General features: G+C 40.7%; 1 protein-coding gene across 1 annotated transcript in view; it reads left to right on the top strand.

Moving 5' to 3' along the window:
• Nucleotides 1–16216, top strand: part of KIF6 (kinesin family member 6) — a 283991-nt gene that overhangs the window by 230487 nt on the left and 37288 nt on the right. The window contains exon 16 of the mRNA XM_077812187.1: nucleotides 12952–13002. Within this exon, the coding sequence (XP_077668313.1) occupies nucleotides 12952–13002 (51 nt within the window). The remainder of the gene's footprint in view (nucleotides 1–12951; nucleotides 13003–16216) is intronic.

Raw genomic sequence — 16216 nt, 5'->3', positions numbered from 1 at the left:
CATGTTGGGGACAGTGTGCATGCTGTATGCATTCTTTTAATTAGAAGAAATTATTTGTCAGGTAAATTATTCAGCAAAAAATAGCAAAATGAATTAAATAATGTATCCGACTTGCTCTGCTGTACTTTAAACAGAGGGCCCTTATTAACTTAATACTGCATTGAATTGAATATCCAATGCCAGCCTAAGATTTTTAGTGTTTGTTTCAGATTTGAGTTAGAATGTCATTTCGAGGTTGAGCTACAATCTAATCATAAAAAGAAGCGTCTTTGCTTCCTTTTTATTACAAATGATTATCCAGTCTTTACAAACAAAAATGTTTTTTTGGGAAAAAAATAGGCTCAGTAGAAACAACAATGAACAAATTTTTCTTTTAGTTATACTAGTGTAAACCAAGGTAACTGTACCAACATCAATGGATTAACAATGAACTTGGACCAAGACCTTTTAGTAATGGAAAATTTTCAGTTCCTAGGCTAGCTGCAGAATAAAAGACAGAAAAAGTGAAGACAAGGTGGATGAGGTAATATCTTTTATTGGATCAACTTCTGTTGGTGAAAGAGACAAGCTCTTCTTCGGGGCTGAGCTCTATGTAGCTTGAAAGCTTGTCTCTTTCATCAACAGAAGTTGGTCCTGTAAAAGATATTATCTCGCTCACCTTTTCTCTCTAATATACTGGGACCAACATGACTACAATGCTGCAAATGGAAAAAGTGAAGTCCTTGGTGCATTTTATCACTGTGTTTTGCTGCTTTATCGGGTTAATAATCAAGGTCTTGTGTGTTCAATCTAGTAAATTTTTCTCTTGGGGGGGAAGATGCTAAGTGATGGCTAAGAGCTAACACAATGGGAGGCACAGCAAAGGATCTATCACATTTCAATAGGTTAATTTACATCGTGTTGTTTGTTTTTTAAAATCTGCAACAGTCTCTTACATAGGAATTTTTCCTTTTTCCATTTTTTGCATGCCTGTACTGAGAGCTGGATGGCTTACATTGATTGTTTTTGTCTTAGTTCTGGACCTAGCATAAATCATAGGGCTTGAGTCTCCATCCCATTTACACGAGCTTTGCACTAATATAACTCATTTCACCAGTGAGACTTCAAGAGTGCGGAATCCGGCCCACAGACATTGGAGATGTTAGCTCCCTGTCTCTCTCTCTGTCAGATATGGATTGTTCCCTATCATGCCCTTTAAAAAAAATGTTTTATAGAGTCACGTGACTCATTTGCTGACCTGGCAGCATTCACGCAACTGTTGTAGTAAAATATAACATTGTCCATTTTCTAATTTGATTACTTTTTTAATCAGGTAGGATTCATGGTGTCCACACAGCTAGTTTTGTATGTTACAGCAGTAGAGCAATCTACAACAGTGTATATTTAAGGTTGAGTAGAGCTTTCTGCTTAGAGCTGGTCAAATCAAAGTGCCCTAAAATCCATATGCATAGTCAGATTGGCTTGAAAATTGCTGTGCTGCCCAAGGAGTCAGGGTAGACTTAGCAGATACCCTATTTGACAAAGTGTATGTCATGTATCTACTTTTCAAAGGACCCTGTTTCAGATTTCACCAGGATGCTAATATGCATGTAACCTTCAAAAAGACACTTCTCAAGGGTTCAGTGTGTATGTGGTACAGTAGAACCTCAGAGTTATGAACGCCAGAGTTACAAACTTATCCATCAACCACATACATCATTTGGAACCAGAAGTACACAGTCAGGCAGCAGCAGCAACAACAAAAAAAAAGCAAATACAGTACAGTGCTGTGTTAAACATAAACTACTAAAAAAATAAAGGGAAAGCTTAAAAAAGAAGGTTTGACAGGGTAAGGAAACTTTCTGTGCTTGTTTCATTTAAATTAAGATGGTTAAAAGCAGCATTTTTCTTCTGCCTTGGTAAAGTTTCAAAGCTGTATTAAGTCAATGTTCAGTTGTAAACTTTTGAAAGAACCATAACGTTTTGTTCAGTGTTACAAACATTTCAAAGTTACGAACAACCTCCATTCCCGAGGTGTTCGTAACTCTGAGGTTCTACAGTAAATGGGAAAAGTGCAGGAATCAAAAAGCATGCCACCCTCGGTCCTTTAATCCTACTTGGCATTGGCTCCCAAATATACTGGGGGCACGTTGGGGGATTCAGGGTCATGTGCCCCCCCTATAATTTTAAATCAAGTTGGTTGAAAGTGAAGTGTATTGCAATAAGGGCCTAGAACTTTTTAGTAATTTTCTACTGGGCAGCTACTGGCCAGACAGGACAGCACAAGATGAAACTAGACTGCAAGTAAGTACACAGATAAAATAATGGCACAAAGCCCCAAACGCAGTGTTTTAACAAAAACTTGCCTTTCTGTCTGGTTTGATTTTGGATGTGGTTACAGTCAACTCAGAATATGAATTGATATCAATATAAGATGACCAGAAATTTGGTCAGAAAAAGAAAATACCTTTATATTTACCTGTCTATGAATTGCTGACCTATTCATGTGTGTATGGTGCTTTTTCAGTTATGGCCATTTGAAAAAGTGAGAAGCACAAACCACTACCAGTTCCTCTTAATTTATTTCCTTTACTGTACCTCCTTACATTAATTCCTAAGAATTAGTGAACACACAAACTGCATTTGGTCATGTCTAGAAGCATCCATGCGCATTAAAGACTAGCCTGCAGTATCAGCATTAAGATGGGATTGGTTTATAGGGTATCCATATGGCATTGGTTTGCAACTACAGTAATGGGCCAGCTCTTTATTTAATTCATGGACAAATAGATGCGATAAACAACTGAGTGACAACTTCCAGATGTGCATCAGTTCCCTGCATACCTTCCAACATATGGAGGAAGATAGGTATGCTTACAGTTCGAGCATGCAAAGTAAGTTAGGGCTTTGCAGTGGCAGGGTGAGACCCCAATCTGTGTTAAGACAGCAAGTGAAGTCCAAGGGCATGCTCCCACAAGACACTTCTAAAACAATAACCTCAAAATATGCATTTTCTTGCATTCTAGAAAGCACACTTTCAAATTTGGACACCAAAAAATGTGTATATTTGTTAACATCTCTAAGCTGGAGTGGGAGTTCAGAGGGCACTGGGAAACGATAAGGCACCTGAAAATCTCTGTGATTAGTATGCTCAGTGCCTCATTTATTCCGTGACTCTGCAGCCATGGAATTTGCTGTGGAATTCATCATTTGTAATAGGATTGCGCTTCAAAATCTGAGTGTTCATTTACGTCCTGTCTAGGCTAGGAAAACAGGTCATATTTTAGAATGTGTTGGTTAAAGCATGTTAACTAACACATTTTTAAAGACTAGTATGGGCAGGGTTTAACACCTTTAAAAATGTGTTAGTTGGTCGTGGTCAATCCTATGGAGGCGCCTCCAAGGGACTTCTTTAAGTTGTACCTAGTTACCCACAACCCCAAGGGGCTGTTCTGAGAGTTGGGGATTACCGGAGTATGGGGTGCTCTGGCCAAGCAGAAGTGGTGTTGCAGCACTACACCAACTCTATACCGTCAGGAGAATTCTCGCTACAGAGGGACTCCTCTTAGAAATGGTTATTCCATTTTGTGCCCCTTTGCCACCATGATAGCAGTGCAAATGGAATATATGGGGTCAAGGATCTGAACCAGAAAATCTGAGTTATAGTAAGGCAAAATGACTTCCCTGATCCACATTATGGGCTGTTGAGTTAGAGTTTAGTCTATGACCTAAAGACCTTGGTTTTCATTCTGAGTTTGACACTTATTTACTGTGAGATGTAACTGAGGCCAGATTTAAAAGAAAAACCAAAAAACATTACAGCAAACTGTGTCAGCTCTTTTGCAAATCTGACCAGAAGTGTCACACTGAGAATTACTGAATGCTGAGCAGTTTTCAAAATCTGCCCCATGTATAAGGATCTAATGAGAGCTGGGACGTTTTGGAAATCTGGCCCCAGCTGCTGTTCTTGTATAATGCAATACTACTACTGACATGTCATGAAATACTGTAAGAATAATAAAAATGAATATAACAATGAAAAAAGCATAAAACAAAATGAAATTCTGCAACAACATTTTGACATTCCAACACAAAATTTTAAAATTACAAAGCAAAACTTTTCCAAAACTAAAACTTTTGGAAATTCCATTGCATAGGTCAAAGCTTGATTTGTTTGTGGTATTTTGGAACACAGCTCCCTTTATATTTCTGGAAGGATCTGAAGGAACATTATTAAAGACAAAAAATGTTACAGTAGATTTTCACCTTGCGTAAATATTACCCTCCATTAGAAGGGAAATTCCTAAAGAGGTTCCAGATCCTAGCTATAGAAGGTGGCAAGAGGAGTACATAGTACTGTAATTCAGCTGAGATTGTATAAGTTTGGTATTGTATTTAAACTACTACACATCCACGCTGAAAACATTCCCATTTAATAGCACCTTCCTTGGTGAGGGGCTCTCTGACTTACTCATGCAAGCATTTAATAACAGACTTGCTCAAAATGGAAGCTGAAAGAAAACCTGGCGGAGTACTTTGTTTTCACACTAGTTGCTAGTTAATTACATGTAACTTGAGAAGAGATTTATACCCCTTAAATCACTGAATATGATGTTTAATTTGCAGTATTCTCATGCAAGAAGCTTTTCCCCTGCTTCAGATTATTATTCTTCATTTGGCTTTTCTTTTTCTGTTTGTCTTCTCCATTCCCCTCCATGCCTTTTGACTCCTGTCACAAGGCTGGAGTTTTCTGTTACTGTTCCATCCCTTTTCCATACCTCAGGATGGTACATATGTCCAAAAACAGAGGCCAAAACCAACAGATTTATCTCAGCCCTAATGACAGCGAGCTGCATGCTGAGTGAATTCTTAAATTCCCCAAAACTACTTTTTTGCCAAAACATGTGGAGTTGCAGCATTCAATATTTTATTGGGACTGTTATCTCCAAATGAAGAATGACTCCACTGGAAAAAATGATTTGGTATCCGCTGCAGGGCTATTTTTAGTTGCTTGTTTGGTGAGACTTCAGAAAACATAATTAGCCATATGGAGAGAGATGTACGCCAAGTCTTAAATTCAATTTTTGCAAACCACATTTAAAAGCTACCTTGTCTGCAAGTTTACATTATTGGGATCAGGAGACATGTTTCTGTGTGAGCATGTGATTCTTCATTGTTCTTCGGGTAAATATTTTTGTTTGTGACGATTATAGAACTGGCAGTACTAGAGGCTGAAATCTTCTGTTTATTTATAGGGAAAGGTTTGTACAAGCAACAGTACTGGAATTGTCCCCTAATTCTGTCACTAATGAACTTTCAGACTTGCCTTAGGATAACCTGTGTTCTAGGGCAGTTATAAGTAGAAGTGGTCAGAATTTTTTTTCACTGAAAATTTAAATGAAAACCAAAGAGAGATCATTTTCATCAAAACTTTTCCACACAAAATTACAACTTTATATCGAAAACCAAGAATTTTCACTTGAAACCCAAAAGTTTCTTTTGGGAAAATCAAAACAAAATATCTAGTTTTTGCTCAGATTGATCAGACTGAAATATTTCAGTTTGTCAAACCAAATCAAAATGCTTCATTTCAGATCAGACCAACATTAAACCATGTCTGCCTGTGCCATCACAGTGCCTCATGGGAACTGAACTTCGGGTGCCTAATGCCACCATTTTCCCCTATAGGCGAGGCTCCCTCCAGACTCTCGTCTCCCATGATACACTACAATCTCCCCTCAAAGTTTTCTGCTGCTTGGAGATAAGTTAAACTTTTGCTATTTGAGAAGTCACATGCTGTTTTGGGTCCCTGAAACCAAATGAATTCCACTCTTCCTCTTGCTGTCAATGAGCCATGAAAGAGAATGAAAACTCCTGTGTCTGCTAGGAGAATGAAGAGGATGCTATCACTATTATTAGAGAAATGAAGAACAGATCAGACCATTAGGGGACCTGCCCTAATTAAGTGTCCTTTTCCACCATCTTGATGGGAAGGAGAGAGCAAAGTAAGTGTTACCACAACTATGTCTGGAACTGTTTGAACCCTTTGAAAATAATTTGAAAATATTCATAAAGTTTTGAGTGTCTAAAAATCAAATACACCACCATTCTCAGGCCCTGACTTTTGAAAAGGATTGAGTTTGAACAAACCAGCCTTTCTTATGCTCAAGTGCTGTAAATCTATAGGCCAGGTTTAGTTTTAGATGATTTTGTGGGTTTGCTGAAACTTGCTGACTATTGGCCATACTGGAAAATACCCTGTGACTTACCCTGTGTGATTTTCCTGGCAGATATGGTTCAGACTCTACATTCAACAATAAATGGCAGCCTGTGAACATACACTGATATCCAGATAGAGTAGGAAAGCTCACCCAAAGCCTTGGTGGATGATTCACCAACACAAAACCTGTTTTAACAAATCAACCTGGTTCGCAATGACAGGTCATTTTCAAACCCAGGTTGATTTTGAACTCTCTTGCAGCTAGAGTTGAACATTTAGCACAGCCCTAAGCTCAGGCTGAATGAGAGGGAAACAAATGAAGTTGTGGCAACCCAGTTTCAAACAGCCTGCCACCAGGCATGATCTCTGCAGCCTCTATGCAACCGTTCAGGGTATGTGGCGAAAGGTGGCACCAGCTTGTCCAGTACAGAATCAGGATGGCAGAGTCTGCAAGATCAGTTGTATCAATTAGAAGGTCATTTGAAGATGCTCCTCAATTGTCCACTGCCTCTTGCCCCTCTTCTGCTTGAAGTGGAGCAGGAAGTTCAGATAGAGCCACCTTCCTACAACCAACAAGAAATCTGGATTGCAGGCCCTAAACTAAAGTCTGGGAAGGCACCAGGAGGTTGTAACATCACCCCTGAGTTGCTGCAGAGAGGTGAGAGTACTGTAGTACCATTGTTGCATAGGCTTTTCGAGACTATCTAGCACACTAACGTCATCCCTGATGACTGGAAGAAGGGTGTTGTTCTGCCTCTGTTCAAAAAGGTATTACACTGATGTCAGTCCCAGGAAAAGTGTTTGATTCCATGTAAATGACTCGAATCAGCGATGAATTTTGTGGTAAAGGCTGGATATTCAGCATGGCTTTAGACCTGTTCATTCCACTGCCAACCAGCTCTTTACCTGGAGACAGCTTTTTGAGAAAATGGCTTGCTATGAGGCTCTGAATCTAAAGAACCAAGGTTATACCAACTTCATTGAATGGGAGTGAAATGTGAGCCTTGAGGAAGGCTGAAGAACAATAGATGGAAGTTTTCAATTCTTGCCAGCTTGCCATCTTAGACAGCTATTCCATATTAAGTGGCAGGACAAAATCAGCAATAATAATGTCCATAGCCGAACCCACCAACCACCTCAATCAGAACGGTTTCAGTTTTGGAAGCTTTCTTGGTACTGACATATTATTAGGATGAAAGACCATCATATTATGCCTGTTTACCAAAGAATGCTATTATATGGCAGGTGATTGCCAAAAGCTTCAGTGGTATGATAAGATCACGCGTGATGAACATAGACTGAATAACCAGACAGACTGCCTTAAGGACCTAGTTAGAGATTGATCCACATGGTGCTTGATCTGGAAGAAGTCTACATCTTTTTGGGATTTGCCTTGATAATTATGACAATCAAGGTGGGAGAAAGAACACTGCAAGGAGGAGAAAAGAATACTCAATTCCTCACAGTCCCTGTCCTCTTTTTTATTGGTTAGAAAATCTGATTTTCAAACTGACATGCCCCAGTGAATATAAACTATGCATCCTGCTCCTCCATTGTTAATCCCTGATAGTTTTTTTAACACCTGGCTCTGGGTCTGTTGAGCTCCAGGACATGGATAAATAGGAAAAAATGCAAGGATTTATATGAACAATATTTATAATTAAAGATCTTGGGCTCAGTCCTTGGCTGCTGTTCCACCCTGCTCTGTGTTGCTAGAAAGCTGCCATAAAGAAGTAGCAAAAGATTCCCCTTAACATAGGAATCATTGTGTGTTGTGAAGTCGATGTAGAAATCTCTGCACCACCTCACCCCAGACCTTCATGCAGGGGTCATATCAGAGGTGGACAGGGGGTGTACTAAGGATGGGAGGGAGTGAGGCAAAGAATATGGCACTCTGCCAGATCCTTGGTTGGCACAAGAGATGATTGCAGCCAGAAAAATTTAGAGCAACCCTAAGGTTCCTCTAAGTTAGGGTATTCCTACACAGCAGCTGAGATATGTAATTTCTCAGTTTAGATAAATTTATACGTACACTCACTCTGCTCATGCTATAGGGTGACCATACATCCCATTTAGGCTGGGACACTCCCTTTTTTAAACCCTGTCCCTGACTTCCTGACTTTTTTGGCAAAAACAGGCCTTTGTCCCATTTGCTCTTGCCAACTGATCAAGGAGGGTAAGGAAGGATTCCAGTGTGGGGTGGCCTGGCAGGGTTTGAGCGACCAGCGACAGCCTCAAGCCGGGGTCCAACAGGGTTCGAGTGATCAGCAGGGTAGGGCAGGGTTTGAGTGACCAGTAAGTAGTGACAGCCTTGAGCGGGTTGGGGGGGACAGCAGGGATCAAATGACCAGTGACAGCCTTGAGGCGGGGACCAGGCAGGGTTCGAGTAACCACTGACAGCTTCGAGTGGGGGGCCAGCAGCTGGGGCCAGCCCCGTGGGAGGAGGGGGGCACTGGGCCAGCCCCAGAGAGGGAGGGCTTGGGCCAGCCCCACGCGATGTCCTGTTTTTCCTTTGGGAAATATGGTCACCCTACCGTGCTAGCATACTAAAAATAGCAGGGTGACCGCGGAGGCTTGAGCTAGTCACTGGAGTATGTATCCAGGGGGTTGGGAGGGATTGTGCTTGGGCAGCTAGCCTGAGCCGCTGCCCATGCAGCTGTGACTACACTGCTACTTTTAGGCATTAGCTTCAGCAAAGCTAGCACATGTACATCTATTTGTGCTGGAAATCAATCGCTGTTGTGTAGACATTCTCTTAGATGGAGAGCCTCATCGGCCTCTGGCCAACTCAAGATTGGTGACACGGCAAGGTGGTTTAAATCCACCTGATGCCCTTTACCATCCTCCCCCAGCAGTGCTGAAAGTAAACTCAAGATACCTGAAGATTGAGCCCCTTGGCTGCAATTCAAAAACCCATTCTCTGATGTCTTGTACTTGCATTTATTTGTATTGATTTCAGGCTGTCTTCTGCCAATTTGATCTCTACTTCATTGATTTGCTTGCTTGTTTGTTTCAGTTTTTCAATTGACCTCATTGTCACTCCCCTGGTGGCTCTTTAAGGTAGTGCACAGCAGTTTGAATCTTTCTAGTCTGTTTTCAGCAAAGTCAGAGAGTAATTACTGTTCTAAAACCACAAATCAGACATGGGAGTTTGTTTCCTCTTTAATCCCCATTGTCATCAGGACTTTTTATTTTTGCTGATGAACAGTATATTCAAATTGTTTTAGGAGACCTTGTTCATGTTGTGACAACGGAATTATCATTCCTAATCTCTGAGTTACCCTTGAGAAAGGAATGCATAGGGTTCTTCTAGGATGATCAGATGTCCCGATTTTATAGGGACAGTCCCAATATTCAGGGCTTTGTCTTACATAGGTGCCTATTTCCCCCACCCCCATTTTGATTGTTCACACTCTCTATCTGGTCACCATAGGCTCTTCAGATTATATAAGGACAGCAATTAAATCTATCCACATCCACAGTTGGTTTCCAGAAACATTTGGATTTAAGGCATTGCTTTGAGTTAATCACATTATAACACGTTAGTCAGATCATATTATAAATTGTGGTATATGTACTGCCTAGCTCAGAACAGTGTGATCAACATCACCTAATAGGACACAATACAGAGCATATGAGTAGTTAAATATTCAAAGTAGTAAAAATTAATTTTTAAAAGCAATTATTTGTTTAATCACATTTCATTGAGAAGTGTCTCCAACGGAGTTGTATTCTAAGGATTTCAAAGCACAAAAGACTTTTTTTTTGAAGAATCATTTAACTGAATCTTTATCCATAACAACCAGTTCACTGTGATCTGCTATCTCTAGTTAAATCAGTATTGAAAATAGCAGCTCACTTGATTGAGGGTTTGGGTTTCTGGGGTGAGGGTTGTTTTGGTGGTTTTTGCATTTCTTTCAATTAATCCGCTTCTCAATACTTAAAGATCTATATTTGTTTGGTAATTTTAAGAAGAATATTTAGTACAGGAAGAGTCTGGGGCCCTTGTCAAATTTGGAAAAACGCTTGCAAAAAAGGGACCAGTCCTATATCCTTTGTGTACTGAAAACTTCCATTGGCACTGAACATCACAGTGTGGGCTCTCCTTCCCTCAGCGGCTTCATGTGGAGTTTTGGGCTCACAGGAAACAGACGATCCGTCCCAAGTGCTACTAACTGTCTGAGGGCTTGTCTACACTGGACAGTGTTCTACTTTACCTATATCAGTATAGTTAATGTGGTACAACCTCTTCATTGTGAATGCATTTATAAAGGTGCTTTATACTAGCATAGTTATTCCCATATGAGAAAGGGAATATCTGTATTAGTACAAGATTAGTTTCAAGTCTACTCTTGAAAGGCTTTGCCCGTATAGTTATACTGGTATAATATACTAGCAAAGCCTCCTTGTGTGGATACGCCTAAATGAGCAAAAATGCACTTTCCAGACCCCTCCTGAGTGAAACAAGCTATACCAGCAAATGTACAGTTTTGCGGGGATAAATGTGTCTACACTATGGGCTTTTGCTGGCGCAAATCTGCTAGTCACAAATCATAACCACATCACACCCCTCACTGAAATAGCTATCCAGGCAGAAGTTTGTAATGTTGACCTTGTCTAAGTCACCTTAATACAAGTATAAGAGTGTCCATGCTAGGGCTTTTACTCATATAAATATTTCAGTGGAAAAAAAATCACAGCTTTTACCAACATAGTTATACCAGTAAAACTATTAAATGTAGACCAAACCCAACTAACATAAACACTCCTTTCTGTTCAGCTCTGGGACAAGTCAACTATTTGTATTTTTCAACAAAAATTTCAAAATTTGATGCTTAGTTCAAAAGAGTTATTAGCATCTTTGAACCTTATTCAAAGTAACCATTACGTATTATACAATCAAATGTACTACAAACTTTTCTCACTGTGATCAGTTGAGGATGGTGGGAGTGGAGTACTGCTAGCTACCATTCTTCCTTTCTACATAAATGTTAAAATATCTTTTTTTAACTACTCCCTTCCCTAGAATCACCACACGTTGACATCCTCGTGGATTGATAACCTTTCTGCTTATAGATTGGTTAGAAAACACTGAAAAAAGTAAAGCTTTGCACGGTACAACAACATAGGAGTCTGACTTCATGGTCTCTCTTGTTCACACAAGGCATGGGAAAGTGTATTTGAAATCCCAAGAAACATATAGGGTATGTCTATACTGCAATCACACCCATGATTGCAGCTTGTGAAGACGTACACACTAGCTTTAATTTAGTTAGCTTGGGTCTCAGAGCAGTGAAGCTGTGGCAGCAGGAACTCCAGCATGACCACCCAAGTAATTACCCAGGGTTCTGGGCAGGTTAGTGCAATCTACTCTGAAACCCATGCTGCCATGGCTTCACTGTTTTGGTATCCAAACTAGCTAGATTAAACCTAGCTTGGGTATGTCTATGCGAGCTGCAGTCACACCCTGTGATTGCAGTGGAGACATACCCACAGAATATGTTGTAGGTTGGCTGTTATAATCTAAAATATTGCATACAGTGCATACTGTAATAATACTATTAAATACTTAAGAATTATTATGTTAACTCTCTGAGACATTTCACTTCTTATGGTTTACTGATTCTCAGGCAATGGAGCTACCTGGTGCTAAAGATCTTTCACGTTTTGCTTTTTCCTCTGCTAAGACACTCCTCTTATATGCATGACATCTTTAATGGGTTAATTTGCGGCGATTAGCATAGCATATATGTGCACATTTATAAAGAATTGCTTTTAAATTCTAAAGATACGTTTTATCTTGAAATAGATGCAGTCATACTAGACATTATGGTCAGCATGGAAAAACTAAATCCATCCTCAAGTTTGCATTCTCCTTTTCCCAGTATCCAGAGGTACAGCTCAGTAAAGTACATGTTCAAATCTCTGCCGAGAAACTGCTTTAATTTGAAATCTTGGGAAAACAGAAAATCCCTTCTGTTCTCAAAACACACATACTGGCTGAAGTTGCATTTTTTTTAATTGGTTAAACTTTTATCAATGAATAATGGTTATTCATCCAGCAATCTAATTATGGTTTGAAATAATTGTTGCACTAAACCACTGTCACAGGATCAAAGGGCACTTTATAACAGAATCGTGAAGGGGAATTGTATAGGGCATGGGAACATAGTTAGGGGTAATGAGATAATGAAATTAAGAAAGGGAAAACTCTGACTGTGAATATGTGACATCTTGATAGTGAGATGTATCAAGGGGTGGAAGTTGTAGAAACTTTATCACATGGGACATTTAAAATTGGTCCAAACAAAACATGAGAAAACCAATGAGGAACCAGTTCTGCACTGGCAGAGAGATGGACTGGATGACCTAAGAGCTCTTTTCCATCTCTAGCATCTCTAAGAATGTTTGGATGACTACTTGGAATTCTCTATCTGCCTTCTTAGGCCTTCTCTTGTATTTAGTAGCAGGAGACCATTATCTGTGACAGTGCTTGACTTCATTGACAGAAGATAGCTTAAGTTCCTGTGTTTCTTATTGAACAAAGTTATGTTTTAGGATATATGGGACCGAAATATACCTGCTCCAGTTTAGCTACAGTAGAGAAGTCGAGGAGGCACTTCCTATCCTGTGGACCAATGTAATTTGACTGGCCTCATGGGAAATTTCAAATGGTGAGAGGCAAGTATGACTTCATTAACCTCTGAGATTTTGAAAGCTCTTTAACCATTTTCACTTTGTGTCTTTCACAGACCATCTGAAAGGAGAGATAACCCAGCGGCACATGCAAAGGGCAGCTCTAGGTAAGAGCAGAATATTCTTGTATGAATAATAAATAGTGCATTTGGAAGAGAGGGCACTTCCCAGTGTTTACACAGAGTGTGTAAGACGCAATGAACCAGATCCTCAGCTAATAAAAGTAGATTCACTTTGTCAAATCTTCAGGTGATGTACATTTACCTAGCTCCATTGCTTTCAGTAGAACTACCGGAGCATCTGACTCAATATGTTGCATTTAAAGTTGTTCCAAGGTAACCCATGACACTGCTGTCTATGAGAATTCCTTATGCAGTGTTTCAAAGAGATAAAAAATGTGTACACTCCAACTGTGTGTTCCAGTCTGGATTGTAACATCTGGCCTTGTCTCAAACATTTAATGGCTCCTGATTGTACATAGAAAGTAATGGGGAAAATGCTATTTTAAATAACTATTTAGCTGATTTTCATAAAAAAGGTAAGTATGGACTTTTTTTTAAAGGCCCCAGGGTAAAAAGCACAGCACCGACTCTGCCAGCTACACACAGCATTGTGAATATTCCATCAATTTTCCTCGATGTAATGTGCAGCCAGTGGATTTTGGCTTTTGTTTTGAACATTGCTGCATGCTTATCATCACTAAATCTGGACCACACAAAATATTTTCCAAACTTTTTTTCCTTCATTCTTTGAGCCTTTTAAATATTCTGTGTATTTTGATCTAATGTTTATTCTGTGAATTGGGGCACCTCATTAGCCTGCTTATCTTATTCGACATATATTCTTCCAAAGAATAGCAGGTCTCAACTCTCCTAGAATCTTTCTTGATGACCATAAATCCATCAAGAGCTTTTTGAAGGAAAACTGCTTGGTAGGAAGCCTCATTAAGAGTTGGTAGAAATCCCTATATAAAATAATACATACCATTTCAATTAGAATCCAATAGTTAACATCTTCCAGCTGCTCTTCTATTTTATTTTATTTTTTACTCAAAGCACTTTTATGATCAGAACTCTTTAAGGAGCTCTTTTAGTTGGATTTTAAACATTGATGATCTGTTTCCCCTAATAGGCTCACTTCAAATGTGGATTTCTCATTGAAGGAAACCTCCCTGCTCAGCCAACTGTTCTTAGCTGTCTCATCTTTTAAATCACCATTTTCTACATTGACAAAGCACTCAAAGAGACAGATGGGGAGTTTCAGTGGAGACAAAGAACATCAGATTGTTCTGATCTTCTGGTTCTGTAAAAGAAGAAAGTGCATTTGCAAAAAGGCCTAATTCTGCCATCCTTACGAGCACTCAGTAGGACTTTACCATGCAAATAATTCCATTCTTTTCAATAGGAACACTCACAGAGTAGGGTATAACTAAGCATGACAAAGGGTGGCAGAATCAAGTCCAAAATCACCAGATTAACATTTCCTTTTCTCTTCTTCCATTCTTCCTGCTTTCCTTTTTCCCTTTCCACCTCTCTGATCGGCATAAAAACTACCTTTTCAAGCAGCATAAACTCTCCCAATGACATAGTGCTGTGCACACCAATGCGTATATCGGTGTAACTCATGTCACTCAGTGGGGTGTAATATTCACACCCTGAGCTACATAAATTTTGCCGACATAAGCTGGAGTGTAAACTTAGCATCAGATGACTCCTTTTCCCTCTCCCATTCTTTTTTTTCCCTTTCTTTCTTTTCACCACCCTTTTGCTCTTGTACTTTCTATCTCTCAAGCCCTCTACTGTCTTTCTCTGCTCTACTTTTTCACTCTCTGTTTCATGTTAAATCTCCATTTTTAGATCTGTCTCTTACACGTGGATGCCTTTGTATGAGTGTACACAGGATTACAGTCCTAAAGTAGCACAACCTAGCATGGGACACTAGTATGCTTCTATTACTATAGAAAAAGGAAAAGCATTCCCCTGAGTTCGCTGTGCTGTAGAAGGCATCTGATGTGATTCAGTGGGCAGCCGTATCACAAGATGTTATCAAATGAAATTCCAGTAAAATATAGAGTCTCATTCCCCTCTATGTTACTCCAGGTTTATACAGCTGTAACTTCCCTGGAGTCAATAAAACCACTGGAGCTGCATTAACATAAAGCTGGAGTAACACAGAGATTCAAGCCCATGGTGACTTATAAAAGCCACAGTGAAACTAGATAATCTTTTAGTCTGTTATTCCAAGATGTTGTGGGTGAAACAATTATAAATAGTGAGCAATGTCAGTTAATGCACAGCAGCTATGAAATAAGTGCTGTCTTCCAACCAGACCTTTTCTGCATGTAAATTTCCTTTTTTTTTTTTTTTAAGGCTTGGTACCAATTACATTAGTAAAAGCACCAGTTTCCAAGTGCTTTCTATGACAGTTCAGGGTAGCTGCACCTGTATTCCCCCTCTGTGGTCCAGCAAGAGCACCCACTCTCAGCTTCCGGCTCCCCAGCCATTACCTCTTTGGGAGGAGATACCTATCTCTCTCCTTTCTGACTGGGTAATTTCCAGCTGAACAGTTCCTTGACTATACTGTGATCTCCACAGCAAAAGACAGACTGCCTATGAAGGCTTGCTTCACTTCTTTCCTCCAAGATAGGACACAGTGTAGTTGCCACAGTTAAGTTACAAGCCCTTTATAAGCAGGTATATTTATTCTTAAGGCGGCAGCACTGGAACCTTGGTAGAAGTGGGAGGGCCATGAGTTCCTGCTCCTCTCCATGGCCTCACTCCCTGGTCCTCCTCTGCCCCCCTGAAACCCCACCCCTTGGCCAGGTCGGAAGCCGGAACCGGGCCACGGTAAGAGCCACCCAGGGATCCCAGACTGCCCTGGGGAGCCCCTGACGCTCCACCTGCCCTGGGCAGGGGGCCTGAGTGCAGCCCCAGCCTGTGTCCCTGCACCTGGGGTGTGCTTTCCGGGCAGGTGGAGAGTCCCGGGCTCCCCACAGCGGCCCAGGCTCCCTAGGTGGCTCTTACCATAGCCCGGCTCTGGCTTTTAGCCTGGCCAGGGGTGGGGCCTGAGGGGGAAGAGAAGGAGCAGGGCAGGGCCACGGAGTGGCCAGACCTTGTGGCAAGGGGAGTCTAAGAACAACCTCGCCCCCCACCCCCTTCAACCAGGAAGAGGCTGGCACCACTGATGGGTTGTGTTTCGCAGTGGATACCCTGCTGCAAAGCACAGCCCCTACTGGCACCATTCCGTGCCTGCCTGAGGAATGCAGTTTGTGGGGGCAACACTGCTCCCCAAACTATGCCCATATTAAAAAGTGGGCAGGCA

Source organism: Eretmochelys imbricata, chromosome 3 (genome assembly GCF_965152235.1).
Source record: "Eretmochelys imbricata isolate rEreImb1 chromosome 3, rEreImb1.hap1, whole genome shotgun sequence".
Lineage (NCBI taxonomy): Eukaryota > Metazoa > Chordata > Testudines > Cheloniidae > Eretmochelys > Eretmochelys imbricata.
Note: the sequence above shows the minus strand (reverse complement) of the source record. Positions and strands in the feature narration are given on the sequence as shown.